Here is a 21,293-nt window from a genome sequence, read left to right as displayed (position 1 = left end):
TTGTTGGGGCTGAGAGGGTTTATATAGAAAAAGAGTAGAAAGAAAGTGATGGACATTTTTGGCTCCACGTCTATGATAAGATTTTCTCGGAGCTCTAAGGGCCATGTGGGGTTTGGAGAGACGTGGCCCCTAACTTCACCATGTTGCACTTATTTTCAGGGCTTGTGAGGCTACAAATGGTTTGTTAGAAGTATTTTACTTCTCTCTGGGTCAAGTGGCAGTATCTTGGGGAACATTCAAGATGAAAATGTGACCACTAGTATCACATGAAATGATTTCATATTTTTGAAAATGTTTGATGAAAGATTAGTAAGAAACTTCTAGTACAGTAGAACCTCTATTTAAGAATACTCTATTCAAGAATAACCTCTAATTTGTTATAAGAAAATCAAGTCCCGATTTGGGCCAGTTATAAATAAGAATAACCTCTAAATTGTAATTAGTTATACATTTTCTAAGTCCCGTATTAACAAAGTATACCTCTATATAAGAATAATTACATCTTAATAAAATATATACGTGTATTCTGTAAATTTATTTATATAAAATTAATAATTTTATTTTAAATTATAATACATGTATGAAATTATATTTACTCTAAAATATTTCTATTATGATATAGTATTAATGATTATTTATTGTTATTATTGTTACATTAATATTTTTTGGTTTTTTAATTTTTTTTTTCTAGTGTAACTCTATTTAGTTATAACCTCCCAATTAGAATATAATTTACTTGGTCCCAAGTATATTCTTAGATAGAGGTTCTACTGTATTACTAACTAGTTTATGTATAACTACAAGTAATATTATAAATGATAACCAAAGACCATTTTTCTTTTCAAAAAAAAAAAAAAAACCAAAGACCATTTTAGTTCAGACACTGAAGTTTTAACATGTAAAACATTTGTTAATCTCTCTTTTTAAAGGGTAGAATCAAACAAAGTATATAGTTTCCATCTAATTTTTTCCTATGATCTGCTTCTGCTCCCATTGTTATGGAAAATGTTCCAATTTTTCTTGAGCAAAATATGTGGTTACAAAGAGGACACATGCTGGCAGACAAATGGGGCACCTCACAAGTAAAAAAATAAAACTAAAAATAAAAATGATGACTTCATTAATTGCTGTATTTTGTATCCATTCATATATACATATAAAAAAAAAGTTTCTTTGTGAAATACATACAATAATAATAATGTAATAATAACATTACACGTACATATGCAATGTAGGGGTGTTCACGGATTGGTTTGGTCCGGATTTTTATAGTTTTTGAACCAAACCAGTATAACAGTTTTTCAAATATTAGAAACCAAACCAGACCAATAAATTTCTCAAACCAAACCAAACCCTTAAGAACGGTTTGGTTTGGTTCGAAACCACGGTTTAAGTGGAATCTATAATTATTTATATTTTTAAAGTAATTGTACTATTTTTACTAAATTTTTAATTTTATTTTTCAAAATATATATTTAACATCATAAGTAATAGATCTATAACATATAAATAACGATATAAAAACATTCTCAAAAGTCAAACATAACATAAAAATTTAAAAGTCATGCAATAAAAAACTTGACACACAAAAAAGTTCAAAATTAGACATATAGTCATATATGAAATATATATATAAATTCATTATTTATTATAAACGGTCCGGTCCGGTTTAACCATTAATTATTTATTACGAACCGCAACCGAACCATTACGCCGTAAACGGTCCGGATTGACCAAACCACCAAAAACAGTTTCTCCGATTACGATTTACAGTGGTTTGGATTATCGTGGTCCGAATTTAAACCGCGGTTTTTCGGTTTATATGAACAGCCCTAATGCAATGGCTTAAAGACTTCATTTAACATTCATTACATAGTGTTTGGCTTCGAACACTCTTGGTGCATTTTTCTAGTAGTATCTCTCCTAAAGTTCTGTCCAAATCTTTGCATCATTATCTAGGTACATCACACTATCAGCAATCTTACTCGAAATGGCATGTAAAATCTAAGAAATCACCTAGCTATTACATCGAAACCACACATCATAGATGTCGGTTCAGGTAATCGCGACAAACTTGATCTTGTTTCTTGCTGTAAGAGCCACAATCATGGATCACCTCCATGAGCTGTAATTCTCACAGCCAGTCAAAATCTGGGGAACAAGATTCACAGCTGATTGATCTCCACTCGAAATGAAGTAAGGACTTCTAGGATCTTCTCCAGGTGGTCGATCATTGGTTTCCAGGGCAGAGAATCTGTTGGCAGTTTGAGATTCATCTCCCTGGTTTGCTGTGCTTCGAGTATTGGCTCCTCCACGAGCCATGAGCCACAACGACAATCAACAAAGGAACCAGAAAAGGAGCTCACGAAAGTCGTGGCTCTGATACCATATTACAAACCAGAAAATATAAAACGAGAGAGAAAGAGAAGAAGGAAAACAGAGTGAATTTCTCATTAATGAATCAAAGAAGGGAGTGAGCTTTATATAGCTCAAGCTCAAGAAGATTACAATATGTAGTTAGTTAAAAAGTTAGTTACAAGAACCAACTAACCAAATTAACCAACATAACAGAACACAACGGAATGTAACCACAAACTAGTGGCAGTAAAAGACCAATAAAGGAAATATAACAAGCCTATTTTAACAGGCCACCGAATCTTGGAGCTTGACATTGACAAAGCAAGCTTGGCTAGATCATGGGCTATCGTATTAAGATTTGTAGAGCAAGAAAGAAAACAAACAGATTAGGGATCGGTTAGGCATTGACCTCCCTTACACTAGCTTCAGTAGAATTATAAACTAATGTCGTGCTGGGAACAGGCTAGGGGTGCACGGTACACTTCGTTTATTTTATTAGGTACACTTATTGTAAAATGAGAGACGAGATAACAGAAAAATATTGTTGGATTATTTTGAAGGGAAAAATATTATAGGATTATTTTGAAGGAGTATCAGCGAACTGCCAAGAAAATTTGGTTAGAACTTCAAAATCTCGTTCACCACTAACATCATTGATAGGTAGAGCATCACAAATTTCTTTCATGTCCTCTTCTGAAAGCTTCACAGCCAAAGATCCAACATTGTTGGCCAAATTCTTAACTTTAGTTGTCCCTGCGTAAAATGATTGCAAAGGATAAGAATCAGCCAGTTAATGAGTAGAGCTAATCATTTTAGTTTGTTAAGACATCATGATCAGCTTCATATCAAGCCTAGTACAGAAAACCACTTTGTACAATGGTGGCTCTTAACAAAACTTAAAACATTATTACAAATTGAAAGGAATATTAATTTTTCAAATAGGATTTGGTTCCAACTTAAAACTAAATCACCTAACATGATATTTGACAGAATACCGTAGTACAAATTGAAAGGGAAAAGCCTTTTACTGCAGAATAGTAATTCAACCTTAAAAATTAGTTGGTGTTAAGTGAGGTAGTTATTTCTTATAAAATCTGGATACTTAATAACTAAATCACATGCACGTGAAAAAATAATTAAAAGAAAAAATAGAGTCAAACCTACCCGGGATTGGAATTATGTCGGTGGCTTGATGGAGAAGCCAAGCCAAAGCTAATTGAGGAGTGGTACAAGCATGTTTGGCAGCTAGATTGGCAAGTTTGTTGTATAACATTTTGTTCTTCTCCAAATTCTCTCCAATGAATCTAGGATGGATTGACTGTGAAAAACCAAACAAGTTGATAAAATTAGAACAAACTAAGTCAGCGAACCAAATTTATGCACTTTTAAGGTTGAGGAAATGCTTGTTTCGATCCATGAAAAGAAGAAACCTTGGTTACTTATTATTCATACTTACCAAAAGACTCTCATTTGGTAAGCTTTCCAAAACTGCTTTTCCACCAAAAAAGCCACGACCAATTGGACTATAAGCCACTATTCCGATACCAAGTTCCCTGTAAACACCAAATTTTAACTCAAATAAAAAAAATGGTCCAACAAAGAAGAAAGCAGAAGAGGCCATAAAGAGGGCTGTTCAGGAATTTTTTTTCATCTGAATCCCAAGAGAAAGAGAGATGGCATAGTATCAAAGAATGTTTGGTTGCATTATCTATACGTGCATCAGTTCTTTACGTGTGTGTATAATAGATAAACGAATCGAAGTCAAAATAAGTTGTTAACTTGAGAAATCGAAGTCAAAATTAGCAGTATTTCATTGATGCGTTTAGCTTGGAACCCGAATAACAGCCACTAAGTCATATCAATTCAAGTAGTATAGGTCATGAATGAAGGCAAGGCATCAAAACTAACAACAAACCTGCAAAGTGGAATGATCCCATCCTCAATATCTCTACTCCATAAAGAATATTCCATTTGCAAGGCAGTAATGGGATGAACAGCATGGGCCCTCCTTATTGTGTCCAAACTAGGTTCTGATAGTCCAATATACTTTATCTTTCCTTCCTCTACCAGCTTTTTAAGCTCTCCCATCTTCCTTACACAAGTTAAAAAAACAAACAAAAAGGAAGTGGTGCATACAAGTTAAGCAAAAGGTGGAGCTTAAGAACATATAAAAATATAGAACAAGAAAGGTCTATTTCAGTTTACAGTATCCTCAATTGGCACCGAAGTATCGACACGGTGCTGATAATACAGATCAATGTAGTTAACACCAAGGCGCTGAAGACTTGCTTCACAGCATTTTCTCACATATTCCGGGGTCCCTTTTACACCAAACTGAAATCCCTCTGACTTCATGATACCAAATTTTGTAGCCAATTGAACTTTTTCCCGAGGAAGCTGTTTTAGTGCCTGGAGATACAAGAAGGGTTAAGATAAAGATAGAGTATTCACTAAATATTTCATTTCAAATGAAATGGAAAACATGGTTGGCACCAATATCTGCTCATTCAAAGCAGAATTTATAGTTGCCCAAAAAAAAGTGAAATTTATATATAATTTAAATCTCAAGCATAATCCTAAAGCTCGCTGGTGTTTTAGACCGAAGCTCATTTGGGTTATTGAACTTTGATACTATATTAAGATTCATGGAGTAAGTCATGATCTTATAAATGTAATAATATTTTCATTTCCATATGGAATGCTCTCATAATGGCAAACATGTCTCAAACTGTAGTTTCAAAGGTGGGCACCAATATCCTCTGTTGTGTTAATTTTTCAAGTGCTAGTTATGTATAGCATAAAATGAAAATAGAAATGGCACCTTCCCAACCATGAATTCATTATCATGACTTTGACCATAACTATCTGAAGTATCGAAGAATGTGATGCCCATGTTAAATGCCTGCTTAATAACAGAACAACCATCTTCATGAGAGAGAGGAGCGTTGTATACTCCAGATAATCCATGACATCCAAAACCCAGTCTAGATACCTGAAAGCCCCAAAATAAAGAACCAATTAAAGATCAATTTTTTTTCTTTCTTCCCAGGCCACTTCCTAAATCCACTAGACTAAACAGTGCGTTGAGGATAATGATTGACAACTGAGATTAGAACAGACACTGATTTGTTTTTAGAATATAAACAGATGCTGATAATTGGTGATTATTGAGTAAAAGTAATAATACCCAGCTAAACTTTATTAGATTAATAAAAATGGTGAAGGATAAAAAAGCAAGTATTACCTCTAATCCATGGCTACCCAGTTTGACTTTTGGGATATGGATTTGGGGCATCTCCTCCATGTTTTCGATCAAACAAGAATGCTCTTTCTTTGCGGAGAAGGGCTTACTCAACATATACAAACACTTCTTCTCACCAACTTCATTAATAATATTATATTGGCATCATTGATTCCTAAAATTAAATATAATTTTGTGTTTCGTTTGGATAAACAAAACAGTTTTATTCATCCATTAAATACTGAGTAACAGCAACTCAGACATGACTGATTTTTTTGATCAAATTAATACATGTATACACTGCACAGGAGCATGCTACTTTTTCAAAAAATATCATATTTTACAATTAAAAAAAATAATAAGAAAAAACACTTCACTTCTTTTTTTTAAAAAAAAATGAAACCTCATTCAAGGTTAATTAAAGGGTAAGATCCCTACAAGTCTAGTGAAAAAACTGCAATCTCACAACAAAATGACAACTGTTGGTTAATCACACCGATTCGAAAGGAGCAAAAAGCTCAAGAATTTTGCTCTCTGCAGCCTCTATACTATTGACGGTGGTTAAGAGAGTTCGATCAATGAAATAATTTCTAGAAAGCTTATAATATTATAGTGTTATATATATTATGTGATAAGGTATATATATCGACCTCTGTATTTGTTATCATGATGAATATATATAATAAGATAATTTTCTCAGCTGCAGACGGATTAAAAGTACAATAACAAATAAAATTATATCTCAATATATATATTATTTATTTTGAAAATCTGATAATTTTTTTCTTTTTTTTAGTAGAAAAGCTTATGAAGACCTTCGAGGAGACTCAAGGTACAAGGAAATTCTTGCAAAACATCTTAATGATATCAAGAATGGTTACAAACTTTACAAGTAATCAAAGACACTTGGAGATCTATTTATGTATGGTGTAAGTTAATTGACTAATATATTTCTATTTTAAAAGACTTAGATTTATAGCGACATGCTGAATGAAAAAAGTTTAAAAGATAAATTTTTTTTATTAAAATAATAATTGAGTTTTTTTTTTTAATTTAAAAATTCACAATATTATCGTTGTATAGTGTGCTAATCCACTTTTTATATCTATCTATTTTGAAGGTAGTTTTTCGTCTAATTGGTTATTTTTTCAGATGCTTCTCGAAGGTGGTTTCGAGTTGTTTTATCTAATTTTTTAAGATAACTTAGTCTTATATAAGTCGCTTTGTAGTGACTCATATTCTGACTCTGTATATCTTTAGTTAGACAATTAACTTGTTGACTGAAAATTTATCTGTGTCGATGATTGTCATAGTGTGATTCTGATCACTCTTTCAAAAAAAAAAAAAAGACACTTGGAGATCTTCGAAGAAAGTAGCGTACTTTCTCACGTTTGCAATTTCTAAACCCATTCCCGAAATGAATTATAAGGTTGCTATTTCTAGCTAATGAGCTTCAGCAACAAACTTCTTGCCAACTCAGCTCCCTAATAGCCAAATAAAATACACACTCCCAAAACCAAAACCCATACTATTCAGGTAAAGCATATTTTAATGAAAATAGTACATATGTAAACCTTTAAGCTGTAAGCCTGTAATATGCATTTATGATCAGTGTCGGCATCAAAATTTATTGATATTGAATTCTTTTTCTCTGTATTACTAGTGTGTTGGTTGCTGTATTAGAACTCAAATAGAGAAATAGGCAATACAAATTTACAAGGGAGTAGTTTTGTTTAGACAAATATGGATCCAAAGATATAAATCTGAATCTTTTAGTCTTATATAAAGGATGAGCTTCATAGCAGACTTAGCAAAATGTTGTTAGACTAAGTGTTGACTTTGTAATATGCCACATAAGCAACTGTTTTAACTAACTCTTTCAGTTAGTTAAAACCGTTACTTTAGTCGGTTTCCCTAGCACCAAATATTAGCTATAAATACCATGTAATTGTAATGTAGAAACTAATCCTTTACTTGTAATTCAGATACATAATCAATAAAGATAGAAAGACTATTATTCAATCCTAGTTCTAATTTTCTGGTTTAACAATTGCTTTGCCTACTGGTTTCGAGTTTGAGTGTATGTGGGATGTTCTTAGTTGTGTACTGAACTCTCTTGGTGTGAGAGATTGCAATTGAATTCTCCAACAAGTGGTATCAGAGCTGGGGTTGATCGAAGATGGATCTTGAAGCTGTTTGAAGTCAATTCTTGATTGATCAAGAAAGGTGATTTGCTCTGTCGGTTCAAGCTTCAGAACCAGGTGATCAATCGAGCAAGAAGATGGGGAATGTCAAATTCGATCTTGAAAAGTTTACAGGGAAGAATGACTTTGGGTTGTGGCGTGTCAAGATGAGAGCACTTCTGGTTCAACACGGTCTGCAGGATGCTCTATTGGGGGAGAAGAACTTACCTGGTGATCTGACAGAAAAGGAGAAAACAGAGCTTCTCGATAAGGCACACAGTGCCATTATTTTAAGTCTAGGTGACAAGGTTCTCAGGGAAATCTCAAAAGAAGAATCAGCAGCTGGTGTTTGGAAGAAATTGGAGAGCTTGTACATGACAAAATCGTTGGCAAACAGGTTATTTCTTAAACAGAAACTGTATTCTTTTAAGATGACACCAGGAAAAGAAATTGAAGATCATTTGGATGATTTCAATAAAGTGATCCTTGATTTAGAGAATATTGGAATCAAGGTGGAGGATGAAGACCAGGCCATCATTGTTTTAAATTCTCTCCCAACAGAAAGCTATGAGCATTTTGTTGACACCGTGATGTATGGTAGAGAGTCTTTGACACTAGAGGAGGTTCAGAGTGCTCTAATGTCAAAAGAAATGAAGAGAAAGGCAGATAAACAAGAAGACAATAATGGTGATGGGCTCTTTGTCAGAGGAAAAGGTTCAAAGAAGGAGAACAGGGATCAAAGCAGTGGAAACAAAGGCAAGGCTAATACCAAGTTCAAAAGAAGATGTTTTCTATGTAACAAGACAAGTCATTTAAAGAAAGATTGTCCAATTCTAAAAGATTACAACTCCAAGAAGAATGGTACTGCAGATGTAGTTTCTGATGGAGATGACAGTGATGGTTATGACAGTGCAAGTGTGTTGGTAATCTCTAAAGACAAGTCAGATACTGGTTGGATCATAGACTCTGGGTGTTCTTTCCATATCTGTCCTGACAAGAAACAATTCATGAATTACAAGATTATCAACAGTGGCTCTGTGAAGTTAGGTGATAACCATTCATGTCCAATTGTGGGAATTGGATCAGTGAAGCTTCAAATGACTGGTGGTGGAGTTACAGTTCTTGAACATGTGAGACATGTTCCTGAAATTAAAAGAAATCTGATCTCTATGGCAATGCTTGATCATGATGGTTACTCAGTAAAGGTGGAGAATGGCTCATTGAAGGTAACAAAGGGATCTATGGTAGTGATGAGGGCTACTGTGATGAATGGCATCTATGTATTACAGGGAAACACATTCAATAATCAGGCAAATACAGTGGCTCAAAGGAGTGAAGAACCAACTCTAATTTGGCACAGAAGACTGGGTCATATTAGCTATGGTGGCTTGAAAATTCTGAGTAAACTTGGAGTATTTGGCAAGGATCAGATACAACCTATGGAGTTGTGTGAACAATGCATTCTTGGAAAAGCTACAAAGGTCAAGTTTGGCACTGGGAGACACACAACAGAAGGAATTGTTGACTACCTACATTCAGATTTGTGGGGGCCATCAAGAACAAAATCCAGAGGAGGGGCCAGGTATTTCTTGATTTTCATTGATGATTTTTCAAGGTTTGTTTGGATTTTCATATTGAAAAATAAAAATGAGTCATTAAGTAAGTTTAAAGAGCTGAGAACCATGTTGGAAACACAAACTGGAAAGAAGGTAAAGAAGTTAAGAACAGATAATGGGCTTGAGTTTTGTGCAGATGAGTTTAAAGAATATTGCAAGCAAGTGGGAATTGGCAAGCATCTAACAGTACCTAGAAACCCTCAGCAAAATGGACTTGCTGAGAGAATGAACAGAACTATACTTGAAAGAGTTAGATGCATGCTTATTCATGCTGGTTTGCCAAAGTCATTCTGGGCAGAAGCAGCTGTTACAGCTTGCTATTTGATTAACAGATGTCCTTCATCTGCAATCGAATTCAAAACACCTATTGAGGTGTGGAAAGGCAAGCCTGCAAGGTATGATCACCTAAGGATATTTGGTTGTCTTGTGTATGCCCATGTCAAGGAAGGAAAGTTAGATCCAAGGGCAAGAAAATGCATTTTTCTGGGTTATCCAGAAGGTGTTAAGGGGTACAAAGTATGGAGCATTGAGGAAGGCAATCACCAAAAGAACTTTGTGAGTAGAGATGTGATCTTTGATGAGAAGACCATGTACAAAGATCTTGCAAATATCCAAAGGAATGACATACCAGAGAACAATTCTAATAGCCCTATACAGTTTGAGGTGGAGTCCAACAGAAGAGAGCATGTTATGGACAGAACTACAGAACCAGAGAAAGAAGAAGGAGAAGAGGATGAAATAGTTGAGTCTGAGGGTGAACCAGATGCAGATGAAGACACTCAAGATTATCAATTAACAAGAGATAGAAAAAGAAGAGCTACTAGACCCCCTGACAGGTTTGGTTTTGCTGATGTGATTAATTATGCTCTTAGCATTGATGCAATGGGGAATGAAGAACCAGCTACCTATGAGGAAGCAATGCAATCTGATGATAAGATTGAGTGGAATAATGCTATGGATGGTGAAATGACTTCACTAACCAAGAACAAGACCTGGTATTTGATTAGAAGACCTAAAGGACAAAGAGTTATAGGCTGCAAGTGGGTATATAGGCACAAGGATGAGATTCCTGGAGTAGAAAAGGCTAGATTCAAGGCCAGATTGGTTGCAAAGGGTTTTTCACAAAGAGAAGGGATAGACTACAATGAGATCTTCTCTCCTGTGGTGAAACATACATCAATAAGATTGTTGTTGAGTATTGTTGCAATCAATGACCTGGAATTGGAACAGCTAGATGTGAAGACAGCCTTTCTACATGGTGATTTGGAGGAGAATATACTAATGAAGCAGCCTAAGGGATATGAAGTAAAGGGAAAGGAAGATTATGTTTGTCAGCTAAAGAGATCCTTGTATGGATTGAAGCAATCACCAAGGCAATGGTACAAAAGGTTTGATGAGTTTGTACTTAGAAATGGTTTCAAAAGGAGCTCTTATGACAGCTGTGTTTATGTCAGAAGCAACAAATTTACTGCTTATCTCTTACTGTATGTGGATGACATGCTTATTGCATGTAAAGACATACAAGAGATAAACAAAATTAAAGCTATGCTGAACAAGGAATTCGAAATGAAAGACCTTGGTTCAGCTAAGAGAATCTTAGGTATTGACATCATTAGAGACAGACAAAAGAGAATTCTTAAGTTGTCTCAACATGGTTACATATCTAAAATTCTCAACAGGTTTGGCTTTGATCAAGTCAAACCTGTCAAGACTCCCTACACACCACTGTTCAAAATGTCAAAATCACAGGCACCTAAGGATGATGAAGAAACTGAGTATATGAACAGGGTGCCTTACTCAAGTGTGGTGGGCAGTCTCATGTACCTGATGATCACACTGCACTGCATATCAGCTATGGTGTCAGCATGGTAAGCAGATTCATGGGACAACCTGGGAAGGAACATTGGAATGTGGTAAAATGGATTATGAGGTATTTACAAGGTACTAGACAACTGGGATTGGTCTATGGAGCAAATTCAGAATCTGTCAACATAGCAGGCTTTGTTGATTCTGATTATGCAGGTGATCTAGATACCAGAAGATCACAATCTGGGTTCATTTTTCAGTCAAGTGGATGCTCTATTTGCTGGAAATCTAACCTACAATCCATTGTTGCTCTATCTACAACAGAAGCAGAGTACATTGCATGTACTGAAGCAGTGAAAGAAGCCTTGTGGCTCAAAGGAATCTCCATGGAATTTGGTCTAGATCAGAGGTGCATAACTATCCAATGTGACAGTCAAAGTGCTTTGCACTTGAGCAAGAACCAAGTCTTCCATGAGAGAACTAAACACATAGATGTAAGGTTACATTTTATCAGAGATGTGCTAATTGGAGGGAAAGTCAAATTGGAGAAGGTATCTACTGAGAACAATGCAGCTGATGTTCTAACTAAGGCACTTCCTACATCTAAGTTCATTCACTGCTTGAAGCTCCTGAATGTGTTGGATGTCCAACAAAGTTGATTTACAACATTGTTTGGATGCTATTTTGTGGATATTACTTGTCAAGGTGGAGATTTGTTAGACTAAGTGTTGACTTTGTAATATGCCACATAAGCAACTGTTTTAACTAACTCTTTCAGTTAGTTAAAACCGTTACTTTAGTCGGTTTCCCTAGCACCAAATATTAGCTATAAATACCATGTAATTGTAATGTAGAAACTAATCCTTTACTTGTAATTCAGATACATAATCAATAAAGATAGAAAGACTATTATTCAATCCTAGTTCTAATTTTCTGGTTTAACAATTGCTTTGCCTACTGGTTTCGAGTTTGAGTGTATGTGGGATGTTCTTAGTTGTGTACTGAACTCTCTTGGTGTGAGAGATTGCAATTGAATTCTCCAACAAATGTGATGGCCTTGACTCAAATCATAAATGAGTATTAACCACACTGGTCACAGAAATTCAAAACTCAAGTTGCCTGGAAAGCAAGAGATTCATCTTGTGAATTTAATTGCTTGTAAATTTGTATCTTCCACTACCAAGGTAAACTAGTTGAACCCTTTTAAGTTTAACACCATAAAATAAAGAAAAAGAAAATCACAAAAAACCATTTTTCATTTTCACTTTTATGAACCAATATTTTCACAATATAAGTTGGACGTAAATATATAATGTAATTAATTGAGATAATTTTAGTAATATTGAAAATAAATTTTAATCTAATTAGTGTTTCTATATTGATTTGTAAAATAGATGGTAGTATTTTAGTGATAATTAAACGAAAAGCGTATAAACTGGTACTGAAACAAGCAATAGTTTAATCCCTAAATTTAACTTACGCGAGGGTTGAGTGCTTAAAATTTAGTTAAAGTTGTCAATTTGCAGCTCATTGGAGATGTAATTTAGCTAAGTTTGTTGTGTTGAGACTAATTGAGATAGAAAGAAATTGATTTTATTTTGACTTGTAAGGAATAGTGTAGTTAATCATCTGATTGGTTTCAGGTTCTAAGGTGTTTGATCTTAGTGATAAATCCTAGGAAAGTGGTATTCTTGTATGTGAAAGCCTCTTGTGATTGAATTGAGAGTATAACAATCAGATCAGTGGAAATTACTTTAATGTATTTACTTTCATTTATGCCAGACTACCTACCCCACCATCACAAGCCGACATTTTCTTTATATATAAGAAAAGTTCCTCTCATATTGTCTTTTCACAAAGTTGAAATATGTACTAAAAGATAAGAAAACAAACCACAATTTATTTTTGTCAACTTCATCATAAGAAATTAACAATTTTTTTTATATATTGTATATAGAATACAAACATATGTAGTGTGAAATGACAGAGACGAGATAACAGAGAAATATTACAGAATTATTTCGATGGGGTATCTGCAAACTGCCAAGAATATTTGGTTAGAACTTCATAATCTCGGTCACCACTGACATCATCTATTGGTACAGCATTAGAAATTTCTTCCAAGTCCTCTCCTGTAAGCTTCACAGCCAAAGATCCAATATTGTTGGCCAAATTCTTAACTTTAGTTGTCCCTGTGTAAAATCATTGCAAAGACAGTAAGAATTAGCCAGTTAATGAGTAGAGCAACTCATCTTAGTTAAGACCATCTTCACTAGACATCATATAAAGACATCAATCAAAGGGAGTCAATCATACCAGGGATTGGAATTATGTCATTGCCTTGGTGGAGAAGCCACGCCAAAGCTAATTGAGGAGTGGTACAAGCATATTTGGCAGCTAGACTGGCAAGTTTGTTGTATAAGAGTTTGTTCTTCTCCAAATTCTCTCCATTGAATCTAGGATGCATTGACTGTGAAAAACCAAACAGGTTGATAAAGTTTTGAACGAACCATGTTTATGCACTGCTAAGATTGAGGTCATGCTTGTTTCAATACATGAAGAAGAAGAACTTTGTTTACTTATTATTCATACTTACCAAAAGACTCTCATTTGGTAAGCTTTCCAAAACTGCTTTTCCACCAAAAAAACCGCGACCAAGGGGGCTATATGCCACTATTCCAATACCAAGTTCCCTGTAAATAGAAAATCTAAACTTGATAAAAATGGAATTATTTTCTACAGTTGCATCACTAACGTGAGCTTATTTGCACACAATCGGATTGACCTCCAATATTAGATAGATGAATCAAAGTCCAAATAATTTATTTACTTAAATTAAGAAATTGAAGCCCAAACCAGCAGTCCTTCATTGTTATGTTTACTTTAATTTGGAATAAGAAACAACATCAACTGAGTCATATTAATTCAAGTAGCACCAGTCACCAATGAAGGCAAGGCATCAGAATTGAGAACAAACCTGCAAAGTGGAATGATCCCATCTTCAATATCTCTACTCCATAAAGAATATTCCATTTCCAAGGCAGTAATGGGATGAACAGCATGAGCCCTCCTTATTGTGTCCAAACTAGGTTCTGATAGTCCAATATACTTTATCTTTCCTTCCTCTACGAGCTTTTTAAGCTCTCCCATCTTCCTTACACAAGTTAAAAAAAACAACCAAAAAGAAAATGGTGCATACAAGTTAAGCAAACGATAGATAATAAGAACTTATAAAAATATTAAACAAGAATGGTCTCCTCTTCAGCTTACAGTTTCCTCAATTGGCACCGAAGTATCGACACGGTGCTGATAATACAGATCAATGTAATCAACACCAAGGCGCTGAAGACTTGCTTCACAGCATTTTCTCACATATTCCGGGGTCCCTTTTACACCAAATTGAAATCCCTCTGACATCATGATACCAAATTTAGTAGCCAATTGAACTTTTTCCCGAGGAAGCTGTTTTAGAGCCTGGAGATACAAGAAAGGTTGATATAAAGTTAGACCGTGCACTAAATATTTCATTTCAAATGAAATGGCAAACATGATCGGCTCCAATATCTGCTCTTTCAAATGATATTATATACTTTAAATCTCAAACTTAAATCTTTAGCTCACTATTGTTTTAAGCGGATGCTCTTTTGAGTTATTGGAGATTCATGGAGTTCCATTTCAAAACTAATTAAAAAGTAGAGTAAGTTGTGATCTTATTTGAATGTAATAATATTCTCATTTGGATGTGGAATGTTTCTCACAATGATGGATACCAATATCTACTGTGTTAATCTTTCAAGTGATTATAGAGCATAAAATGAAAATGAAATGTTACCTTCCCAACCATGAATTCATTATCATGGTTTTGACCATAAATATCTGAAGTATCAAAGAATGTGATACCCATGTCGAATGCTTGCTTAATAACAGAACAACCAGCTTCATGAGAGAGAGGAGTGTTGTATATTCCAGATAGTCCACCACATCCAAAACCCAGTCTAGATACCTGAAAAGCCTCAAAATAAAGAACCCCTTAAAGATCATTTTTTTTTCTTTCATTGTCCACTTCCTAAATCTATTAGACTAAACAGTGTACTGGGGATAAATATTTTGTCACAATGATTCAGTTCCTATTAGTTTCAATGATACATCCAAGAAAGAATTAACCAAATTTTTCCAATGTAGAGTGGCAACCAAAAGCTGCATAAGTGAATATATAACCTACATAAAAGTGGGAGTAGAACAGATACTGATAATCTGATATTTATGTTTTTAAGAATATGAAGTGATATTGATTGTTGATGATGGTTGTTGACCAAAATTAATAATCTCCAGCTAAGCTTTATTAGATAAATGAAATGGGTTAATTAAGGAGAAAAACAAGTATTACCTCTAATCCATGGCTACCCAGTTTGACTTTTGGGATATGGATTTGGGGCATCTCCTCCATGCTTTCGATCAATCAAGAATATTTGTTTCTTGTCAAAGAGAATTTTCTTTGTCTTTCCAGATGCAGACACTCTTTCTCACCAAACTTAAATAGTATTAAGGATAATAATAATAATAATACTGTATATTGACAATCATAATGATATTGATTGACATCGAATATATGTAACAACAAAGACACGGTTGTGAATGTGATTTTTGTAATAAAAGAAAGAGAAATGCTAAATCACACCAGTCGTGTCTAGTACCTTCTTATTTGTTAATATCGCTATTGGTCTTACTAAGTATCGGGTTATATATAATTTAATTTAATAATTTTTAGGGAGTATCGCTAGCCAATCGCAACGCGACATGTCGAGAAGATGTTAAGCACTACTAATGTCTAATAACAATGCTATAAAAGAAAATATGTACATGTAGAAAGTACCCAAGAACATACTATTTATTTTTTTAAATAAAAAAACAATCAATCTTAATTGGTGTTACTCGTAAAAAGTATTATTAACAAAATTTAAGTTTTTATACTTATTTTTTCTATTTAATTAAAAAAAAAATAATTATTACATTATATGAACTGACGTTGTTCTATTGGCTGAAAAAAAAATTAAAAAAAAAAATTGTTAGAAAAAAAAAGTTGAGTTTAACCTAAAATTTTTTTATAAAATATATTTTTTGATGTAGTGTAAGAAAATATATTTTTTAATATTTTTTTATTCAAGTATAGAAATTTTTTGACTTCATAGCTCTCAGTTACTATGAAAAACTAGATTAATGCTCAAGAAGAAATTAGAATTGGATAAGCATAACCCAGTGTGCCATGTCACATGTCAACCTGGGCGTTGGGTGCTCTTTCTAAAGCTTCTAGGATGTTGTTTTGATACTTCCATAGTTCTTGAAATTGAGAACAAGGTCTCCTACCCTGTTTTTGACCATTTTAGAGAGAATTCTTGGAGCAAATTTTGCATTTGAGTGATTGAAACCAACCACCAGGTTTATTGTCAACCTAGGCACTGGGCCTAGCACTAGGTCAACCTAGGTGTTGGACTCAGTTTTCTGCCCCTCAGGATTCTCATTTTCTCCCCGAGTTTACTTGTATCTTTGTTATTTTTTATGATAGAAAAAATGCCCAAAATACTTTTTCAGAAAAATAATTAGAAACAGTTGTCAACCTAAGCGCGGGGCCCAGCGCCAAGTGTCAACCTGTGCACTAAGTCCAGTTTCAGGCCACGAGTAGGGCTGTACAAAAAAATTTGTAAACCGCCTAAACCGAATAACCCGCTCAAACTGAACCGAAAAAACCGATAAAAATTACAAACCGAAATAACCCGAAAAAATTACAAACCGCCCAATCAGTTAATTGGGCGGGTTGAAAATAGGTCCAACCCGCCCAATTAAACCGACCAACCCGATTTTGCACTTTTATTTTTTTTTTTAACTTTTTAGTTTTTATTATATATAATATAAATGATTAAATATATAATAATATAAAGTTATATACTTAATTATTAATTTTAAAGTCATATATATGGTATTGTACTTTGGTGGAATGTGATATTTTTAGTTTATTTTTAAAATTTTTGTTAATTTTGACTTTAAAAAAAAAAAATTGGCCGGTTTGGGCGGGTTAACCCGACCAAACCGCCCAAACCGTTGGTCGGTTTATAGAAATTTTTTTTTTTTAAATTGGGCGGGTTGCACTTAAATTTTAGCAACCCAAACTTTAGATTGGGTTAGAAAATATATAAGATAAACCGCCCAAACCGACCGATGTACAACCCTAGCCACGAGATGGGTCTATTTTATTCTCGCAAACACTTTCATCTTAATCTTTTACAAAAACAAAGAATATGCGTAGAAGACTTATTAGAAAAACTCCTCAAAAGTGGCCCAAGTTAATAAAATGTCAACTTAGGGGCTAGGCTAGCACCATGTATCAAACTGGTCATTGGGATCTCATTCGGGCCTCCAGATGGGTTCATTTCTTCCTTAAAAGCACTTGTTTCCTTGTTTTTGATGAAGACGAATAAAATTCTTGGGATAGATCTTCAGTTTTAGTCAACCTAGGTGATAGGTGCTTGGGACACATGATGCTTCGGGTGCTCAAAGACGAAAGTGCTCTGAATTTGATTCTAATGCCTCAAATATGTTCATGACATGTCTAATTCATGTCCTGGTACAAATTTTGATCCATTTTCACTAAGATGGTCCCAAAAACTAAAACCCTAGTTGGATTGTCAACTTGGGCACTGGGTAAAACCCTAGGCGCCCAAGTTGATTTTTGTGGTGTTGTTTCGTGTATGTTTAGCTCTCGAACCTTAGACTTGGATGTTTCATGTCTTTAGGGTACAAGATACTTAAAGATATTGATTTGGAAACAACTTGGCGGGATCCAAACACCCATTCTAGAGTTCCCAAAGTAAACTTGGACGTAGGGCTAGGGACCTCTCCCAAGTCAACTGCTATGACTCAGGACTACTCAACTCCAAGATATTTTCCTTCTTGCCACATGTCAAACAATTATTTCCACATCACCAGGGCTACGTTGGGTGTACACATTTGCCCCCAAGTCAACATTATACTTGTGTGAGGTTGACTTGATAGCGTGAACTAATCCTATTTCTCTTGAAACTACCAAGCGGGCATCAATTTTGGCAATCTTATGAATTTTTTTTCCAATTTTCTTGAGTAATTTCCTTTGATTTAGGAGACTTCTGAAATGTGTCAACATCAGAATGTCAACACTTACTCTGATCTTTGGTTGCTGTCTTAACATTGGCTTTCTTGTCGCATTATGTGTTTGTGTAGATTTAGATGTAGTCTTTGTTTTATCTTAGGTTGTAGCCTTGGAATTCTTTAGTGTTTCCTCAGCTGTGTTTTCAGTAGAGGTGACCATGTTCATATCCTCAGCTTTACAGTAGATGAGCCTTTGTCATCTCTGGAGGCCTTCATCTTCTCCCCGGCTTTACAGCAAAGGAGGCCTTCAACATTTCCTCGGCTTTACAGTGGAGGAGTCCTTCAACATCTCCTCAACTTTACAGGGGAGGAGGTCTTCTTGGAGACTACCAACAAAGTGTTATAGAAGTCACTGGCCGCTCTTTAATCAATTAAGGATATGAACAAATCCCAAATTAATATACCCAGGATGGGGGTGGTGTCTTCCCTGCCTCAGACACACCTTAAAGTGATTGTAGGTGCAGTCTCTATTTTTCCTTGGTCCTAACCATAGAGGTCTTCATCATCCTTTCAGCTATATTCACAGTGAAAAAGGCCTAGTGGAGGATGTCTTCCTCATCCCATCAGCTATTCGCACAACAGAGGAGGGCTTCTTCATCTCCTCAGCCATTAGCATAGCTGAGGAGGTCTTCTTGGTGAATGTCAACGATGTGTTGTAACATTCGCATGTTGTTCCTTAGTTTCTAAGGTGATAGTCAATACCAGCTGCTGTCAAGAAATTGATAAACAGATGGTAGAAAGATGAGATGGCTAGGAGGTCGTATGGTGTTGACCTTTCAAGGAGACTTGGTGTTGATCACTACGCAAGTAGTCATAGTAGTGTTCTATTGCAGGGTTTTTTTGCCTATTAGTGGTAATCTGATTTCACCATTAAGGAGAGATGTCAGCTATGCTGAAACCATACATTAGTTATTTGTATGGCCTGAGATTCTTGCAAGGACAAACCCATTTTTTTAGGGTATGTTTAAATAAGATATTTGATGATGCTTCATCATTAATCATCATATTTTCCATCATCATATTGGTGAGTCAAACCTTACTAATGAGTGGATCGTTCTTTCATCGATCAAAGATGTGATTAGTGCTTGACGTTGTTGGGAACCAGACAAGTTGCCTGTTATTATAAAGAACTAGACAGGCAAGTAGAAAGTTGAAAGGCTGGCTCAGAGATGCCTTAGTTCTGATGTTTTTGTCCCCAAGCATCAGTTTCTTAGTGGGTAGAGAGAAGCTTTGAAGTTTGTTTTTGTCCCCAAGCATCGACGCTTAAGAGCGTCATCGGGTCTGTGAGCTACAATTGATCAATAACAATAAAGTACCAACAAGCTTTCCTCAATACATTTATTCATTAGATATTGAATTTAATTACAACATCATTGTAGCTAGATTGATTAAAACAAAAATAGCACTCGCAAGAAATAGTACTCGCAAATTTGCATTTTATCAAAGAAGCTTATTATTGGTGAAACTTATTGTTGTATTAAAAACATGGGATTTCTATCTTTCAATAAAACTTTCTAACAAATGAAAAAGTTTTTGACTGAGAAACAGAAGAATTCGTTCTTACTTTTAATTTATAAAGGAATTCGAGAACGAACGTCCGTGATAGACAAAAATATAGCATAAAACATCTATAACCTCATGGTTAGGGGTGCTCACTAAGTATCCGATCCAATCCAATCCGCACGATCCAATCCAATCCAATCCACAAAATGCGGATATCCGCACTTGCACAGATTGGATTGGATTGAAAAATCTAAAATGCGCACTTGTGCGGATTAGATGTTGTTTGACCTCAAAAAGTAACTGATCCAATCCAATCTGCACTTAATTATATATATTTTTAAAACATTATAATATATAATATATATTAATTTTCTAGTAATATTAAAAAAAAAACACACAAATTTCTAATTTATTAATCTTTTTTAGTAATATATTGAGTTAGTGTATTTTATTTATTTTATAATAAAAAACACTAGAAAAATTATTCTATTCACATAGACACATACACACAAATTTAAATATGTATGCTAACTTATTTATTTTAATAATAAATACATATATATTTTAGTGTAAATTATATATTGACATACATGTATATGGGTTTGATTTATATATAAATGGAGATGGAAATAGATTATTATTTGAGATTAAGAAACAATAGTCTTTTTTTAATTTTTTTTTCTATGAAATATTAAATAACTTATTATTAAAAAAATAACCGATCCAATCCGCACTATTGCGGATTGGATTGGATCGGATTTAAACTATTATGCGGATCGGATTGGATCCAAAATATGAAATCCGCACTTAGTGCGGATTGGATGTTGTTTGACCAAAAAAGTGCAGATTGGATCGGATGAACATCCCTACTCATGGTATTATTATTTATACCATAAAAAAATAAGGGTTAATTTCACAAATGCACAAAAACAACAAAAAAAAAAAAACGACAAAAATACGGTTTCACGGAATTTTAAACATTTTTACGATTTTTTTGATTTTATTTACATAAAATACGGTCTTTTATGTTGAAATTTTGTTCGTTTATTGTTAATTTTTTGTCATATGTATGTTATTTTTTTTTTTTATTGTTATTTTGATGTTATTTTCATGTTACTTTTATGTTGTTTTCTTGTTGATTTTATGTTGTTTTCTTGTTGATTTTATGTTGTTTTCATGTTATTTTTTCGAAAACCGTAAAAATGTAAAAAAAAACATTTTTTGAACGTAAAAATATAAATATTTTACAAAAAAAATGGTGCCTTGTAATTATTCTAAAAAATAAATTCTTATCAATTTTCCCATGTGTAATCAGAGTAGGCCCAATAGAAATTCATTGTTGATCAACTTAGGCCAGGCCCAACAGAAAGCTGAAGCCCAAACTTGAGCTCCGTCATCAATCATCTA

At 34.2% G+C, this 21,293-nt stretch overlaps 2 protein-coding genes across 2 annotated transcripts; both read right to left on the bottom strand.

The window, feature by feature from the left end:
- Positions 1 to 2,427: 2,427 nt before the first annotated feature.
- Positions 2,428 to 6,546, bottom strand: LOC115722744 (perakine reductase). The gene is made up of 7 exons (XM_030652036.2): positions 5,603 to 6,546; positions 5,180 to 5,350; positions 4,564 to 4,767; positions 4,274 to 4,446; positions 3,815 to 3,911; positions 3,523 to 3,676; positions 2,428 to 3,111 (listed from the first exon to the last, which is right to left on the bottom strand). The coding sequence occupies exons 1-7, from the start codon at positions 5,714 to 5,716 to the stop codon at positions 2,936 to 2,938; spliced, it is 1,089 nt and encodes a 362-aa protein (XP_030507896.2). The 5' UTR covers positions 5,717 to 6,546; the 3' UTR covers positions 2,428 to 2,935.
- A 6,407-nt stretch (positions 6,547 to 12,953) lies between these two features.
- Positions 12,954 to 15,858, bottom strand: LOC133028930 (perakine reductase-like). The gene is made up of 7 exons (XM_030652039.2): positions 15,592 to 15,858; positions 15,037 to 15,207; positions 14,475 to 14,678; positions 14,182 to 14,354; positions 13,801 to 13,897; positions 13,521 to 13,674; positions 12,954 to 13,396 (listed from the first exon to the last, which is right to left on the bottom strand). The coding sequence occupies exons 1-7, from the start codon at positions 15,649 to 15,651 to the stop codon at positions 13,221 to 13,223; spliced, it is 1,035 nt and encodes a 344-aa protein (XP_030507899.2). The 5' UTR covers positions 15,652 to 15,858; the 3' UTR covers positions 12,954 to 13,220.
- Between the last annotated feature and the right edge of the window lie 5,435 nt (positions 15,859 to 21,293).

This window comes from Cannabis sativa, chromosome 9 (assembly GCF_029168945.1).
Source record: "Cannabis sativa cultivar Pink pepper isolate KNU-18-1 chromosome 9, ASM2916894v1, whole genome shotgun sequence".
Classification (NCBI taxonomy): Eukaryota; Viridiplantae; Streptophyta; class Magnoliopsida; order Rosales; family Cannabaceae; genus Cannabis; species Cannabis sativa.
This window is presented reverse-complemented; position numbering and strand designations above follow the sequence as displayed.

What these genes read in the sequence shown, in the direction of transcription:
- LOC115722744 (XM_030652036.2), bottom strand. Translation starts at nt 5,716, where the DNA reads ATGTTGAGTAAGCCCTTCTCCGCAAAGAAAGAGCATTCTTGTTTGATC. An exon ending in CGGTGCCAATTGAGGATACT is followed by an intron (nt 4,447 to 4,563) that starts GTAAACTGAAAT and finishes TGTGTAAGGAAG; the next exon opens with ATGGGAGAGCTTAAAAAGCT. An exon ending in GGGATCATTCCACTTTGCAG is followed by an intron (nt 3,912 to 4,273) that starts GTTTGTTGTTAG and finishes TGGTGTTTACAG; the next exon opens with GGAACTTGGTATCGGAATAG.
- LOC133028930 (XM_030652039.2), bottom strand. Translation starts at nt 15,651, where the DNA reads ATGGAGGAGATGCCCCAAATCCATATCCCAAAAGTCAAACTGGGTAGC. An exon ending in TGGGTAGCCATGGATTAGAG is followed by an intron (nt 15,208 to 15,591) that starts GTAATACTTGTT and finishes GAGGCTTTTCAG; the next exon opens with GTATCTAGACTGGGTTTTGG. An exon ending in TACCAAATGAGAGTCTTTTG is followed by an intron (nt 13,675 to 13,800) that starts GTAAGTATGAAT and finishes GGTTTTTCACAG; the next exon opens with TCAATGCATCCTAGATTCAA.